We start from the raw sequence: 17787 nt of genomic DNA on the forward strand, positions 1-17787 counted from the left end.
TAGATGCTTATAATTTCTAGCTTCTTTTTAGCTTTCAAATAGAATTTTCTTTAGTTTCTTTTCATTATAGGTTTTGTTTAGATTTCTATTAGGAATTTTGTAGGTTCTTTAGTTTTCAAATTCTTTGTTTGCTTAGGATCTGGTTAGGTAGTTTTTAGGACTCATTTTAGATTCTTTTCCTTTCAATTTTCTGATTCTGAGAAGTTGTTTAGGATTACTTTCTTTTATCTTTTGTTGATTCTTTAACTTGTATTTAGTAACTGTTTAGTTGAATATCATCCTGTTTTAGATACCTTGTTGTTTCTTTGCTTAGGTTAAATTTCTTTCAGCTGTTTCTTTAAATAGAATTTAGTACAGGTTTTTCTTATTTCTCTGATTTTTTTTCTTTTCTGTTTTAGACTCTTTACAATAGGTCCTGTTCTGGTTTTTAGAATTTTCTAGGTTTTCTTCAATTCATTTTCATTTTATTAGGATCTTCTTAGGTTCTCTTTTACTGTTTTCCTTCATTAGGGTCTAGCTTTTGTTTTGTTCTGTTCTGAATCTGTCTTACTTTGGTTAATCTGTCTTTGATTAGGAAGTTATAGGAATAGAGTAGGATTATCTTCTAACAAAATCTTGGGTAGTTTAGGACTGATTGCAGATTACTTGGAACTCTTTCATCCCTATTTTCTTATTCTAGGTTCTTATTCTGTCATTATTTTCTATTCTGACCTTTGTTTCCTTGCTTTAGTTTTCATATATTAGGTTTTGTTTGAGTCTTTAGTTAGCATCCCCTTTTAGGTTCTTTTCATCTTAAATACTGTCTTAGGTTTCTTTTCTTTTCTTACGTATCTGTTTTGATTGGTTTAGGTTCATTGCTTTAGGTATCTTGTTGCTTCTTGCTTTTGCTTATTTTTTTTCCCTGTTATTGATTTGAGTTCTTTTTAGTTACATTCTGTTCTGTCTTAGTTTGTCTAGGTTGTTTATAGCATAGGTAATATTGTTTAGGTACTTTTAGGTTCTTTCTTGACTCTGTTTCACATTTAATTCAATTCTTTGCTGATTTACTTAACTTCTTAGCTTTGTTTCTTTAAGATAGATTGCCAATAGTGTCTTTAGCTCTAGATTTGAGTAGATGTAGCTCTAGCAGTAATTTTTGCAGTTAGTTCAGTCTAAATAAGCAGTTTTTGCATGATAGAGAGTAGCAATTCCATTTTTGACAAATCTTTAACCCTGGAGAGTTTTGGGCCAAATTTTTTCTTTCTAGTGTGAATGCATGCATGTATAGTAACCATAGTTCTGATTTTGTATTAATTCTCTTTGAGTGTGCTTGATCTTGATGAAATTTTAGAGATGATCTGGGCCTTCTTTCTTCTTTCCATTCACATTTCTTTCCATTGTACCCTCATTTGAGCCTTAGCCTTTTCTTTGCTTTCCATCCATTACATACTTTTTTTCACCACCAATAAAGCAACCTTGAGAGATTTGTGAGAAGTAGGGAGAATTTAGAACTCAAAAAGTAGAAAAGAGTAAGGTCAGAGGTGAGATTGAAGAGAAAAAGAGCTCTAAAAAGAGAAAAATCTGATCTAAAAAAGAGAAGAAAAAGGTCTGGAAAAGAGAAAAAGAGAAAATTGATTGAGAAAAAGACCTGAAAAAAAAAGAAAGAGAAAAAAAAAAGATTCTGGCCAAGAAAAGAATGCAATACCTGCAGTGAGTTCTAGTTGTCCTCTCTTTCACATTTCTCTTATCCATTCCAGTTTCTGCTTTTATTTCCCATCCATCTGCCTTTTCCATTTTCCATTACATTACAAGCCATGAAAGTCCTAGTGATATAGAGTTATCTTGATTCAAGCAGTGTCAATTAGAATTTTTCCAAAGTTGTGAATTGTGTTCTATCATGTTATGTGGAGTGAAACACAGGTTGACCTAAACACTTGAGTGCTTTGAGAGAAACACTTTATCATGTGAGGTTGAAATTGGGCTGCTACTTCTCTGAATTGTAATTTTCTGCTTGGTTTGGTTGAATTTAACTGTTATTTACTTGTTAGAGTTACTGAAACTTAGATTTAGAGTTGGTGATTTTGTTTGTGCAGTTCTTATTAGAGAAAAATAGCTGGTAGTTGTGTAATTAGCAGAGTTGAGTTTAATTGTGATAGAATCCAGTGTTTCTTGTTGTGTGTCTTTAGTCTTTTCTTTTTAGATCGAGTCTTTGCTTTTGCTTTTCTTTTTTGTCTAAGTGTGGGGGTGTGATAACACTCTAGCTTTACATATTTTTCTTTGTTAAAAATCATTTCTTAGATTTCTTTAGTTTTTAATTTCTTAGAATTAGGCTAGTTTTATGTTTTTCTCTTAATTCTTTAGTTTTATAAAATTTTAGTTAAAAAGAGGTTTTTAGGTGTAATTTTTAGTTTTTGTTAATAATTAGGAAATTAGTATTTTTTCTGAAATTCTTTCAATAAAAATGTTTTGTTTTAATTGCTTAATTTCTCTTCTTTTTCTTAATTGCTGGACCTTAGTAGATATTCCTAGTATTAGCCCTTCTTTTTGCATGCATAGAATAATTTTGGAGGAGGATGCTAAACTAGTGAGACAACCTCAAAGAAGACTGAATCCTTAACTAATGGAAGTTGTAAAGAAAGAGGACACCAAGTTGCTACAAACATGTATTATATACCTCAATTCTGATAGCACTTGGGTGAGCCTTATACATGTGGTTCCCAAGAAATATGGAATCACAATGGTCAAGAACGAGAAGGACAAGTTGACTCCTATTTAAGATAGAAGTGGGGCACATAATTTAGTAGTTGACCATCTTAGTAGGATTGAAAAGACAAAAGATAACATTTCGATACAGGATGACTTTTCCGATGAAGTCCTACTAGCATTCCTTCCACCATGAAGAAGGTAAGTACCCTCACACTTTTTCTTTGCGTTCTATATATAAGGCATATATTGAGGACAATGCATAGTTTAAGTGTGGGGGTGTGGGGAAACAATTAACTTTGTTCCCTATTTTATTTTAAAATATTTGCAATGGATTTAAGAGTTTGAATCAGCAATTAGGATGATCATGAATTCAAGAGAAAAAAAAAAGAGTCATGTTTATATGAGTGGATTGCTTTTATGATTTTCTAATTGAGTTGACTTGAGAATTTCCTGATTAAATCTTTTGTGAAAGGAATTTGAACCATGTGAGTTTTGGGCCTAATGATAAGGATGGACCATCATGTGCCATACCTATTTTTCTTGAGTGATTTGCCCATGTTTTGTTAGTACTTTAATATTTAACTTGATTCTGTGTTGTGCAACTGAGGTGAATATGCATGATTTGATATGATTGAGAAATTTCTTGTTTTAGGTACTTGGCCAAATAAACTTGCCTAACATTAATCCATTGAAAAATCCTTTGAGCCTTAAGACTATTTCCTTGTTTTCAGTCATTGTCAAATGAGAAAAGAAGAAAAATCATATGTTCCTTACCTTAGAAAAGAAGAAAGAGTAATGGATTGTGTTAGAAGTAAGTGGTGAATAAATAAGATTGGCAAAAAGGAAGATGAAAAGTCATAGTTTTGAAAAGAAAAAGGAAAAGGAAAAAAGAAAAATCTTCCTTAAAAGAGCAAGTAATAAAGTTGTTTTTGAAATAAAGTGTAATTACTCTTCCTATATCAATTTCAAAATCTCAGAAATTTCAAAAAAAAATATTCCTACCTTTTCCTTGGCTCAATAGAACCTTTAAAAAGCTTTCATGATCAATAATTGTATGTTTTCTGAAGTATGTGAATGTTAGAGTTTTGCTAAATATCAAGGGTGTCTACTTACATGGGTATTTTGAGCGTAAACACAAGCCAAAATACACTTAAGAGAGTTGAGGAGAAGTAAATACATTTATATTTTATATGCATGTCAAGAATAGAGTGATTTCATTTGCATGTCCATGACAAATTGATTTCTAGATGATTAATCTATATCTTAAGATATTTTATTTGATATTGTTAAATAATTAGCTTATTTAACTATATAAATAAATATCAAAAGATAATATTTGCCAAATCTTTTTGAATCTAGAAAAGATATTATCAAATATTCTCAAAAACCAATGAAATCTGTGGAATATTTGGAAGATATTAGATATAAGATAAAATATCTTGTCAACAGAAGATTCATAGTCCAAGCTCAATCAAGCCTATATAAAGAGACCAAGGGAGGCAAAAATGACAACTCATTCATTCTCAGACTCCTCCACTAGAAGGAAGCATCCATCACTCCTCTCACTTTTATTTCATCATGTGTTTCACTCCATTCATGGAGGGCTAAGCTTCTAGGGCTATTCCACTGTAGTTTCATTATGGATTCTGAGGTTAAGTTGAGAATGTACTTTGGTTGGTGGTGATAATTTCAACTATAATTAATTGAGAATTTACTTTAATTAATTAGGTTTTAATTTGGTTAGGAAATTTAAGAATAGACATGATTAAACACAATAGAATTTGATTGAGAATGTACTTTGGTTGAATTCATTGTGAATAATCTAGAAAAGTCTTGCATTTGATTGAGAATCTACTTTGGTTAACTACATGATCACCCTCAAATTAATTAAAAATGTACTTTAATTAAGTTGAAACTTGAACAATAATCAATTGAACAATTATCTGTGGATAACCGATGATGAATCTATCTTGGAAAAACAGTGGAATTAGCCTATTTCATCATAATTGTTTCTAAGTTTCCTCTTTGTTCTTTAAACATTCTTCAAACATTAATTCCATTAGCATAGTTTCTCACTTTCATTCTTGAGCATTGCATAACATTCATAAGATTCACATATTGAAAAATAATTCCATATTCGTTGGGAGACGACTCAGGGTTACTTTAACTCTATCTACTTTCTTGACTACTGACTTGACAATATTGAAGTTGCCTTGAAAAGTAGTATTAATTTGACAGCTTCAACGACAGGATATCAATGACCTAAGGGAAAGAGCTTTGTTTCACCTTACATAGATAATTCTTCTTGAATATGCTTCGAGATACATCATCATTTCTTGTCTTATTTCGTCAGCTCAGTTAAAGATCCCTCAACGAGCTCCAATTTATTTTTACGCAGCTTCCATAAACCTGCTCCATGAGTGATAATTATTCCCATCAAGAACTAGTGGATAAGTTGTGAGATTTTAACTGGGGTGAAAATGCATGCAGTTGTCCATGGTAGCACTTTCTTCTTCCATGGAAAAAGAAACAAGGAAAAAAAAGAAAGGAAGAACCCAAAAAAGATTCAGAGTGTGGTGCAGCATAAATCCCATAACCATAACTAGATATCAATCTCCATCATCAAGATGCTATGACAAGAGGACCAAAAGAGAGTAACAGAGAATCAGGGAAAAGAAAACAAAGAGTATGAAAGGAGTGTATTCTTAATTGCATCAAGATACAAAGATAGAGTACAAATGTATACTGTCAAAGGACAAAGAAAACAGGCACGCTCCTAGTTAAAAACTGAAAACGCTCAACTCTCCTAGGTATATGTATAAAGCTTGGTTAGTAAACAGAAAACTAAGACCCTAACCGAAAGAATAACTATGGTTACGAGCCGTTGCACGTAAAACAAGAAAATAATGAATTATCTTAAATTTATGATCTTCAATTTAAAGAAAAAAAAATCCCCATTTCCTTGGGGACACCTTATCAACATTTAAACTAATTCAATCAGTTTTTTTAATATATATCTTCAAATTTGAATGTTATTTGGGTAACTAATATTTAAAACTATGTTAAGGTTAGAGATTTATTACAAGAATTGGGTATAATAATCACTTTAAAATGTTTCATTTAATTTTCATTTATAATTAAACGCCCTTGAGAAAAATTATCTTCTGTCTTCTACTTGTTACTGCCTTCTCGTTTATATACAAAAAGTTAGAATTATAGAAAAGCTCAAAAGTATGGTGGCAAAGTCTAGCACTTTTGCATACTACATATTTCACAATTACTCCTAACAACAACAAACTATATGATATTAGACACAGCTATCTGTACACAGGTAGAGAGGATGATCCAATCCAAAGGATGCAATGTGAATATGGCAACCATGGGTTACTCCCAACCCATCAGCATTTTCCAAACTCCCTCCTCAATCTTGTTCTTTGGTAAAGATAACCCCTCCCCTTCATCAAGCAAGACTCTATAAACCTCCCACTCACGATCTCCAATTACGTGTCTCCCAACTTTAGCCTGATTTGACAATGAACCATATGAAAGAATGTGAAATTTGGTAAAACCAACGTGTCTGATTGTATTGATATCCCGTATCAACTAAAGATAAAACCAAATTATAGTATATAAGTAGGGACAAACCTCACCAAATTATAGTATATAAGTAGGGACAAACCTCACCAAATTATAGTATATAAGTAGGGACAAACCTCACCTTAGTTAGCCAGTTTTGTAATAAGGTAAGGCTTACCTCACTTATATACTATAAACTATAATTTTATTTTATTTCTAGTCAATGTGAGAGCAAAGAACATCAAGAAAGTGGGAAGTTATGACATGGAGGAAATTCAAATTATGACTTCATTAATCAGTAGCATGTGTGTTAAGATCAGCGATTACCGAAAATATGCAAGTGCCTAGCATTTTGAGTGCTAGAGTGATATCATAAAAAACAAGAGGTCGGCCCTTGCCAGATAACTCCACTGGATTTGCGACCAGAAGCTCGGTATCCGGGCCCCTACTCACAATGGCTACCCTGAGTGGTCGAAATAGTTCCATTCTAAGGCGTGATGACAATGAATTCTGCTTGTTTGGGTCAACAATCTTTTTGCCATCTGCTTGCATGATGAACAAGTCAATCTCACATTTTCCTCTAGGTTTTGTAGTGAAACGCCCATAAGAAATCTGGTTGAAGGACAAATAAGGTTGTACCCTTAGGATACTAAAGATGACCAAGTATATGTCTGCCAGTGTTCATGAAGCTTAGAAAAGCAAAGGCAAATAGCCTGAATATAAAGAAAGTCAAATTTTCATTTTTGGTAATATGAGTACAAAAGCTACAAATTCAAGATGAAATGAAGTCTGGTTTATCAATTCTTTTTCTTCTGACAAATCAATTTATAGCAGCATAAAATCAACTCTAAGAATTGTAGTATTATAAAGATTTCAAATTTGTGTACCTGAATGTTGTAGTCTTTCAGAGTTCTCATGATGTCATAAAGTAGACCTTTGTGATCTTGGCACATAATTTGGACAAGGGTGTGAGCAGGACTAAGCGTATTGTCCATCATGACAGAAACATAATCTGACCTCAAAGTTCCTCCCCGAGCCAAATCGGGCAATTCCAAATCAAAGGCATCTTCTGTGATTGCAGTTGGAAGCAATGGAGATGCCTGGGTACAAGCTGTAATTTCTGGGCCAACCAAGTCTATGTCAATAGAAATTATGGCATCCCCCAAAATCTCTATTAGATGTTCAATTGTTTCGTCCTTTCTCTTCTTTGTGTGTAGAAGTTCTCTGATATGGATGCAAGATTAAGGATTAAACTATTGTTAAAGCTCTCAAAGGGGATAAAATTTTCATCAAAGGGGACATCATCAAATAAACTTTAATTCTCATAAAAAACATTGCAAACTTTAAGTTTCTAGATCTTTTTCACTTGTATGTTACTCCACTTGCCCATTTATACACTGTGTGTAGGAGATTCATACTTAAAAAGGGAGATGATTGGAGTTCAAGTGATTAATTTCCCTTTCATCTACAAACCATGTATGTTAATTTCGTTCAAAATGTAAATAGTAATATGCACACTGCAGTCTTAACAAATAGATCAAGCAGTTTCAAAAGAAATGAACGAACAGTTATAGGAAAGCAAATATAAAATGCAAACCTGGTGTCTGTGATGAAAAACAGATCCATCACTTTGCCATCAGGTGTAGTAGATACCTTCACTTTCTTTATAGTAAGTTCTAGCTCACAAAGAACCTCAGTAACATCTGCTACCATTATAAACACGTTCAGTCATTTTGTTCTGTCTACCAGTTCCACAAAACATCAATGTCAAAATAACAATCTAAAATTCACCAACACATTAGTCTACAATATCTTGCAATATCATGAATCAGTACCGTAGAAACCAGGCTTTTCAACAGAAACAATAAAGATAGTAAGTTATCAAACATCAGCATAGTCTTAAACCATCCAAAAGAATCCAAATGCTATCATCAAAAAGCAATACAACACACATGTAGAGTGCGAAAAAATCACGACTTAAATTCCCAAAATTACCATGCAAAAGCCCTTTCCGGTCATGACAGCAAAAATTCAAAAGAAAGACATCAGGAGGCTTGGAGGGCTGCAACTCAGATCGATAATAAGAGATTCCAGAAGCCGAGGAGCAAGAAGGGCATGCCTCAATCAGCCTCGTCTTTAGCAAACTCCACCTCGTCCTGTTTTTCCCAACGACCCAGAAAACTATGTAGCACCATTTCCCATCCGTTGAAACATCTTCATTCCACAACAAAAAAAAAAAACAATTAGTTGAAGTTGAAACTAAAAAAGAGATTTTTATTACATGGGTACCTCCTCTGAGTATGTTGAGACCAAAGAAGAGTATGATGCGGCACAAATCACAGCCCAGACCAGTTTTGTCAGGGCAATTGACAGTGAGAACAGTTGGGTCGCCGTCTTTTTGTGGCTCGCTTATGATCACCACGTCGTCGTAGAGTATGCCCATGGTAAAAATCTTGTTATTGTGGATTTAGAGGGATGAGACCAAAAGTTTTATGTGTGTTGGAGTGTTTAAGGCTGTCTCAGCGGTTGGTGGTGTTGAAGAATCATTATGGAGAAGTTAGGAGCCACCAACATATCCAGAAAACGAGACGAATGCCAGTTCTGCACTACAACTACTGCTATCACTGCAGCTTTTCAATATCATCACCGTTGGGTCAAAATTGTAACCATTTTTTCAATGTTATTAATTTGATTGCAATTAAAACATTTGTGAATGTAATTTTTTTTAAACTTAATTTTTAATTTTGTATAATATTTAAACTTCTGATTTCTTATGATTCTTATATTTTATACTGGATTTAATTAAATTCAAATATATATTTATTAAATAGGATTAAAGTTGTTTCTTCTAGTATTAAACTTTTATTGTTTGAAATATCATCTTATGTTAATTTAATAAAAAATTTAATTCATATTGAACTTTTGATTATTTTTGTTTTTATATTTTTTACTCAACTTTGTTTTTATACTGTTTAAATACAGATATGTAGTTTGATTTCATTCCTCGTATAATACATTAATTGAGTAAGAATAAAACTATAAAAATTAAATTATTAATTAAGATTTTTATTAGACTAAGACATGATTATTTTTTAAACAGTATTAATGTATTAAATTTATTTTATTTAATAAATATTATTGAATAAAAATAAATGTAAGAATGAAAATAAATCAAATAACTAAATAAAAGAATCAAATTATTAATTAAGTTTTTTTAACTTAAATGATGGTGTTTATAATAACAATTTTATTATAATACTATATAGTATTTGTTGTCCTTGTCGGCCTATGGTTTTCATTAGTAATATGACAGTCTTATTTGTTCTTCATGTGTAAATCACTTCTTTTAAGAAAATATATAATACAAAATCCTATATCAAACACTCAGTCACAACTAATTTTATTTTAAAACATACCATGACTCGTACAAATAATTAATGAAACCCAAAATATATGTTTAAAATTATCGAATGAATTAATAAATAAATTATAAAAATATTTTGAATTTTAATATTATTAAGAATTTGAACGACAGTGGATTATACTATCAAATATCAAAGAAAATAGAAAATGCACAACAAACGTACCCTAAAATTCTAAGGATGAATGAAACAAAACACTGCTGGCAAAAATAAATTTGGATAAGCAATTTAACATGAACAATTTTAAAGTTAAAGCATCCGAGTAATTTATTAAGCATAAAAATAAATAATAAAATATACTTGTGACCGACAAAAAAAATATGAGGTGTGTTATTTTCTTTTACGTAAATGACAATACACATTCTTATAAATATTGTGAAATACGTAATTCAAGATAAGTGATAGCAAAAGGAAATAGGTAAGCCATGGAAAACAGGTTAAGAGTGTTAAGGGTTTATCCCAAGCCAAATTTTTAAAATGATGTAATTAATTTAATGAGACCCATTTAAAAAATAAAATAAAAATTTATTAAAAGCTTTTGTAAAAATTTTGAAAATTTTAGAAGTTGAAAATAAAAGCATATTTAAAAATAAATAATAAAAAGCTGGCTGTGCTCTTTAGCCAAAGAAGAATTTTTTATTATGATAAAGAGAATAGAGAAATTGTTATTGTAGTTAGAGTTCTCTTGCACCTAAAGTTGTTACTTACTTTCCCAAATTTTTTATCTTTAATATATTACATCTGCCACAATTTATTTAGAGTTTAAAAGTTTTACTATGGATTACAAAAAAATAATAAATACAGCTCTATACAATTTTATTAAAATAGTTGTATACCCTTTATAAATTTGTTAAATTAAAAAGAAAAACTATGGTTAGAGGTGTTAATTTTATCTATAATTTATTGGTTACTCAAATTCGCTCTTAAATAAATTTTCAATGGCAAATCTCAAAATAACATAGTCTCTAAGAATTTTTTTTTTTGTTAAAGTGGATAAGGGTCAAGTTAAATATAAGACTTTAATTAAGTTTTAAATACAAGATATTTAGTTTGAACAAAAGATTAAATAAATCTGTATTATAAAAGTTCAATCGAATTAGTTTGGGTTAAAAGTCGAGATGAGACAACTTAATCCAAAGGTTGTGAAAGGTTAACTCATTCTAAAGGTCAAACTAAGTCAATATGGGTTGAAGGGTTGAGCCAAGCCAACCGATCAAAGGGTTGAGCTGAGCTGATATAAGTAGAAGGGTTAAGCCGAGCCAACCCAGACCAAAGGGTTAAGTTGAATTGACTTGGGTCGAAAGTTAAGTAGAGTCAGTTTAGGCTACAAATCAACTTGAATTGACCTAAATTAAAGATCGAACCTAGACAACAAGAGTTGAAGGTCGAATGAGTTGTCTTAGGCCAAGGTTGAGTTCAATTGACCTTGGTCAAAGGTAGAGTCAATTCAATCCAGCTCTAAGGTTGAGCCGAGTCTACATATATAGAAAGACGAGACGAGGAAACCTAGGCCAAAGGTTAAGGCCAAATGTCAAAACGAGTTTTTAAAAGTCAAACTGGCTCTAGGAGAAGGTTGAATAAGTCGAGCCGAATTGGCCTATGTCCAAAGTTGACGTGCATCCACCCATGCCTAGAGTCAATTTGGGTCTAAAGTCAATCTGGGTCTAAAGTCAAATTGAGTTCACTTGAGTTAAATGTCAAGACGAGTGGCTTTGACCTAAAGGTCGAGACAAACGAGCATAGGAAGGAGCTTAAGTCAAGTTATCTTAAGACAAAGGTTGAACCAAATTGACACGAGTTGAAGGCTAAGCTGAATTAGCCTAAGTTGAAGATCAAGCTGATTCGGCTCGAGACAAAGGGTGGAGCTTAGTCATCCTAGGTGTATTGTATGACCAACTAGTTAACCTAGGATCAAACGGTCGACGGAGTCAAGAACGTCAACGAGACCACCCAAAGACTGAGCGGGTGTACCATACAGATCGAACGGTCACCCTTGAACAACAATTAGACTTGATGAATATTAGTTTGCATCAAAGCATGATTAACACCAATTAGGCCTTTATTAGGTTGTCAATAATCCAAAGCTCATCCAAAAATCTATAAATACAAGTTTGAAGTAAATAGGTAGGTGATTACATTTATCACGCACAACCGAAACATTTTGGCACCCACAATAGGGCATAATAGAGAAGAATGAGACCCTTTGCAAAAAGATAAAGGAGCTTATATGAGCATGTCATCTCCAACAGTATATTAAACTCGATCGTCTGAAGAGAAGACCTTGGCTCGAGTGTGGAATTTGTATGTTGATGAGTCGTCATATAAGAAAGGGGAGGAGCTGGAATTGTACTTGAGGGACCAAACGACTGTATGATTGAACACTCCTTAATGTTTAAGTTTAAGATTTTGAATAATCAGGTCGAGTATGAAGCTTTAGTCATCGGCCTGGCTTTAGCGAAGGACCTGGGTGTCTAGTAAGTGAAATGTCGGACGGACTCACAACTCGTCGTCGGGCGATGAATAAAGAGTTCCAAATAAAGGACGATTAACTCCTCCAATACTTCCACAAGACTACGAAGCTGATGAAGAGTTTTGAGGATGTGGACTTCAGGCATATCCTACACGGGGAGAACGCTCGGGCAAACATGTTGTTAAAGCTAACAAGCATAAATGAAAAGGGATAGTTGTTTACGATAATCAGACAAGTCCTAACCATGCCCAACATAGAATGCTTGTCTAGGTCCTCAAACGAATGAAAGGATTGGAGGGAAGAGATCAAGCTACTTATGGAGAAGCAAGACGATAGGGAGGCTATCAGTTTTGCCGAGGCCAAAAAGATTGCTCGGTACATCTTTGTGGGAGACGACCGTTATTGAAAGTTTTCTCCACTTCATAAATGATTGTAAAATATGGTTGCTCTTAACATGTTATTCATAATGTACACTATAATGTCTGTAAAAACTTACTTTGTTGAATAATAAATATTTAGTGCGAAAGATTCTTGTATGTAGAAATAAAAATGTAGCTGCAAGTTTTATAAGAGAAGCGTTTAGACAAGAGAGAAATAACAAATGGATAGATATTTTTATACTAGTTCACTCTAACTAAGCTACGTCCAGTCTCTTCTATAGAGGTTTCCACTATAATCTTTAATAAGATTAAAACTGAGTATTCGCATCACTCTTTGTCTTCTCAATCAGTAAATAACCTATTATTACCCTAGACTAGATAAGTATTCACACCACTCTTGGTACTAAGCAATATTGCTTATATTTCCTTAACTCAACCGAGCTAAACAAGTGTTTTAATTCTCTTTAGAATTGCAATCAACGATTGCTTACAAGTCGTTCAAACTATTACTCTCGCAGAGAGGACGTGATTACAATACAATGCAGTTTTAAAACTCACATATGTTTCTCTCATTTCTTTTTCTCTCTTTCTAATAATCAGTAAGCAAAACTTACAATGAAGCTCAAGTGTATTTTTTTTCTTCTTTTCTCTTCTCTTTTTTTACTCAAATATTCTCTTTTTCATGAGCTCTTTCTATGCTTTTCTTTTGAACTCTTCTCAAAGGATGAATATTTTCATTGTATGTTATCGTATTGATTCTTCATCCGAATGATCTTCTTTTAAAGGCTCTTGGATGAGTTTCCGTTAGACTAACCTATTGGCCTTGATTCTTGTGTCTTCTCTTTATTCGTGTATAACAGTCTTCTTGGGAACAACATGGACCGGGCTCACCCACTGACTATCTGATATTGGGTAGATGATCCCAGCTTGCAAAAGCTTGGTCACCTCCTTCTTGATGACATTCATAATCACAGAGTTATGTCTTCTCTGTGGTTGCCTAACTGGCTTTGCTCCATCCTTCAAAAGAATTCTATGCATGCAAGTGGATGGGCTGATACCAGGGAGGTTAGCCAAGGTCCAACCAATGACCTTCTTGTGCTTTCTCAGCATACTCAATAACTTCTCCTCTTGAAAAACATCAAGGGAGGTGGAAATGATCACAGGCTTCTTCTCATTATCCTCCAACTATGCATACTTGAGGTTGTTTGAGACTATTTCAGCTTAGGAGTGGGTGCCTGTAAATCAGATTCATTTGTATTTCCTGCAAGGTTGTTAGTGCATTATGACTCTAAAGAATTCACATGTAAAGGCACAACACCAATCTCATTAGACTCAACAACAATATCAATGACACATACATCATAAACATCATGAACATCCTCAATATCACAATCCACATCAAGATCCACATCAAAATCAACTTCATATTTTACATCATCAACAGATCCTGATTCAAATTCAAATTCAGATTCAATGCATGTATGCAAAGAAGATAGAAAAGAATGTTCTTTATGATGCAAAGAATCAAACTCATTCAGCAATATATTTCTCAACAATATCATCCAGAATATCAATCCTAAAGACAAAATGGTCCTTAGCTGGAAACTTCATGGCATCAAGAATGTTAAAATGAACACAAATATCACCAGCATACACATCAATTTTGGTTTGGGTTGTTTTCAAAAATGGCCTGCCTATAATGATGGGAGCAGATACATGAGAGAATCCCTCCTCCATCTCCAAAACATGAAAGTCAGCAGGGAAAATCAATTCACCAATCCTAACAAAAACATCATCTATGTAACCTGTTGGGTAGGCAACACTTCTATTGGCCAATTGAATGACCACACTTGTAGGTTGTAGAGGACCAAGAGATAAAGATTTATATATGGACAAAGGCATCACATTAATGGAGGCACCCATATCAAGCATGACATTTTCAAACTTACTATTCTCAATCACACAAGGGATGCAAAATGTACCTAGGTCCTTGCACTTTTTAGGAATATACGGGACAGATTTATCGATAAGTGCATATACATTTCTACCCATGATGATCCTTTCATCTCCTTTCATTTTCCTCTTATGTGCGCACATCTCCTTATGGAATTTGGCATACCTTGGAATCTGTTTGATTGCATCTAGTATAGGTATGTTCACCTCTACTTTCCAATATTTTTATATCTACCTCTTCAATCTTTTTGCTTGGAATGCCTTTTGGAGGGAATGGAAGAGGTATCAGACGGTGCAAGGTAGGAGATGCACTAGTGGTGGTGATGAAAGAAGAAGAAGGTCCACCTGAAGAAGAAGAAGAACCACCCGAAGAGGAAGAAGAAGGACCACCTGAGCCTTTCCGACCTAGGGAACGCTTTCGTAGCTCCTAGAGTCGGATAGGAATGCTTCCGTAGCTCTGACCTGAGCCTCTTCGACCTAGAGAACATTTTCGTAACTCCTAGTGTCCTCCGCTTGGTGTAGAAAGTAATGAAGACCTAAAGTGCATCAAAAATAGACTCCCTAGTACAACCTGAACGACTTCTCTTAAGCTCATAATAATCCCTGCACACCTCTTCCAATAGTCATTGATTGACAATTAATAGGAATAATTTCATTTATTGGTAGTAAATGAGTCAGACCTAATGGTAAGCTTAATATAATATTATAAATACATGTCTGATGAAAAAGGCAGGTAATTCAACTCTGATTACTCATTCTTATTATAAAATTTATTGAGTAAATCACTAACTTGAGCGTCGGAGTGTCTTCTGCAAACACTCTCCCCACGGCTAGGACACAGAAAAGAGAGAGAACAACGTAACCCAGATGATGGAGCAAACAACTTTGAATGCTTTGAGTAAGAGATCTCAACCCTACTGAAACAATAAATAATTTTTATAATTTTATGTAGATAATTATTTATTTATTTTGTTGGTTAAAAAATAATCAAATTTTAAAAAAAGGCAATTTTTTAAAATAATTAAAATTTTAAAAAATATAACTTAAAAAGTAAATTTGTTAAGAATTTATGCATATACAAAGAAAATAAAGAAAAAAATTATTATTAATGTTATAGATAATATATTTATATTCATAAAAACCATATGGTAACAAATTTATATTATAGTTATTAATCATAAAAGTATATAATTTATTGATAATGAAAGAGAATATTAAAGTTATAAATATGAAAATAAGTAAAGCAATTTTTCATAATACATGCCTCGTTATTTAACATTTAATTAATATAATATGTTTAATATATTTATGAACAAAAAAGCTGTAATTTTAAATGATATAAAAAATTCAAAATATGTCTTTTAATATAAAAAATTTAAATATATCTCTTTATTTTTTTATTCTAAAATGTTTAACAATTGTTATAAAAATTAACTTGTTTTAGCTTGATTAGATTTTATATTAAATTAAAATGGAGTGATATTTAACTTCATTATTTTTTTGGAATACTTTTTTAATGTAAAATATAATGAAATTGAGATAGAAACGACTTAATTAAAACACTAGTGCAATCGGAGGAAACGACAGCGGTTATTTTCGTTAATAAACACCAGTTTTTAAACTGAGGCATATTCAGACGAGGTAAAAAGTGATAGACTTTATGCATCGATTCAGAACCGAGTCATAAAAATAGTAAGATTATGCCTCGGTTTAAAATTAACTGAAGTAGTAACATTTTTTATTTTTTTAAATATTTTTTTTCGTTAGCCTTTATGCCTCGGTTCATCGTTTCTCACCCTCTCCTGAACCCCCATTTCCTCTCCTACCTTTCCCTCGTCGAGAACCAATTTTTCGGCCCAATCCCCGCCTCCTTCTCTGCACTCTCCGCCCTCCGCCATCTCAACCTCTCCAACAACGCCTTCAACGCCATTGTCCCCTCCAACCTCGCCCGCCTTGCTAATCTCCAAGTCCTTGATCTCTACAACAAAAACATGACCGGTCCCTTCCCCCTCGCCATCGTCGCCATGCCCCTCCTCTGTCATTTTCACCTCGGCAGCAACTTTTTCTCCGGCCAGATCCCTCCCAAGTATGGCACCTGGCAACACCTAACGAACTCATGGGAAACATCTCCCGGAGCTTGGAAACCTCACCGCGCTTCGCGAGCTCTACATTGGCAACTACAACGCTTACTCCGACGGCATCCCGCTGGAGATTGGAAACTTGTCCCAGCTTGTCCGTTTCGACGCCGCGTATTGCAGACTCTCCGGCGATATTCCGGCTGACCTCGGAAGGCTTCAGAATATGGACATGCTCTTTCTTCAGGTGAATGCGCTCTCCGACTCGCTCACTCCTAAGTTGGGGAACCTGGAGAGTCTCAAGTTGATGGATCTGCCCAACAAAGTTCTCTCCGGCGAAGTTCCGACGAGTTTTGTGGAGCTCAAGAATCTAACTCTGCTTAGAGCTACAGCTCCTCCTTCTTTGTTTGTGATATGCGTAATCACTTTCACGGGGTCATCCATTATGCAACATAACCACTGTTCATGAAACTGAAATATATTTGTAAATGAGTGAAGCACGTGTTGGTGGAGGTGCAATTAATAAAAGAGGAAGAGGAAGTAGCTTTATTATTTTTTAAGATTAGGAGTGGATGAAAGAAAAGTTGCAGGCAGTGGAATATGGGATGGGATGGGATGTGACATTGTCAGGGATGAAGGAAAAGTTGCTTGCACGCGGATTCATGCCATTAATATATTCCCATCTTAGGTCTCGGTTCTGTATTGACCGAGGCATAAACCTCTTTTGACACCGGTTCAGTACAGAACCGAAGCACTAGATCACGTGTCAGGCCAAAACTCAATTTTGCAGAGGCGCGGGGTAACTTTTTCAGAAAGTATTAGGCACCGGTTATGATTTGAACCGAGGTAAAATGCTCTATATGCTTCGAATATTCTTAAACCGGTGCATATAAGTTGGTGAAAACTACAAGATTGCCACCGCTTTTGAATAGGCTTCGGTTTTTCTTTGACCGAAGCCTATTAGGCGAGTTCAAAAGCATATTTTTTACTAGTGAAAGCTTCAGAATATTTTGGTGAATAACGTTGAATTGAAGCAATTAAGTTTGAATTGTGTTGTCCCCAACAAACGAACACACTTTCCAATAATCTCACAGCACAAGTAGAAATTAATTGCATCAAACGCCACCATACAAACTTATAAATAAAATAGATGGAAGAGTGAAGCGAGCTTCGCGTGTAATTTTTAGATCATAAAATATGATAAGGTCACGTGAGTATATAAAAAA

At 33.7% G+C, this 17787-nt stretch overlaps 1 protein-coding gene across 2 annotated transcripts; it reads right to left on the minus strand.

The window, feature by feature from the left end:
* Nucleotides 1-4749: 4749 nt before the first annotated feature.
* On the minus strand, nucleotides 4750-8904 carry LOC124821262 (ACT domain-containing protein ACR10-like). Of its 2 annotated transcripts, none has more exons than XM_088097378.1 (6): nucleotides 8551-8904; nucleotides 8257-8475; nucleotides 7859-7964; nucleotides 7149-7485; nucleotides 6589-6873; nucleotides 4750-5094 (listed from the first exon to the last, which is right to left on the minus strand). In XM_088097378.1, exons 1-6 carry the CDS (start codon nucleotides 8702-8704, stop codon nucleotides 5044-5046), a joined length of 1152 nt encoding a protein of 383 aa, XP_087953504.1. In that variant the 5' UTR covers nucleotides 8705-8904; the 3' UTR covers nucleotides 4750-5043. The 2 variants fall into 2 exon arrangements, with proteins under 2 accessions (XP_087953504.1, XP_047149082.1); XM_047293126.2 differs by lacking the exon at nucleotides 4750-5094 and adding an exon at nucleotides 5779-6207 and having other exon boundaries at nucleotides 8551-8901.
* Nucleotides 8905-17787: the final 8883 nt, after the last annotated feature.

This window comes from Vigna umbellata, chromosome 8 (assembly GCF_029865625.1).
Source record: "Vigna umbellata cultivar VRB3 chromosome 8, Vumbellata_1.0, whole genome shotgun sequence".
In the NCBI taxonomy this organism is placed as follows: Eukaryota; Viridiplantae; Streptophyta; class Magnoliopsida; order Fabales; family Fabaceae; genus Vigna; species Vigna umbellata.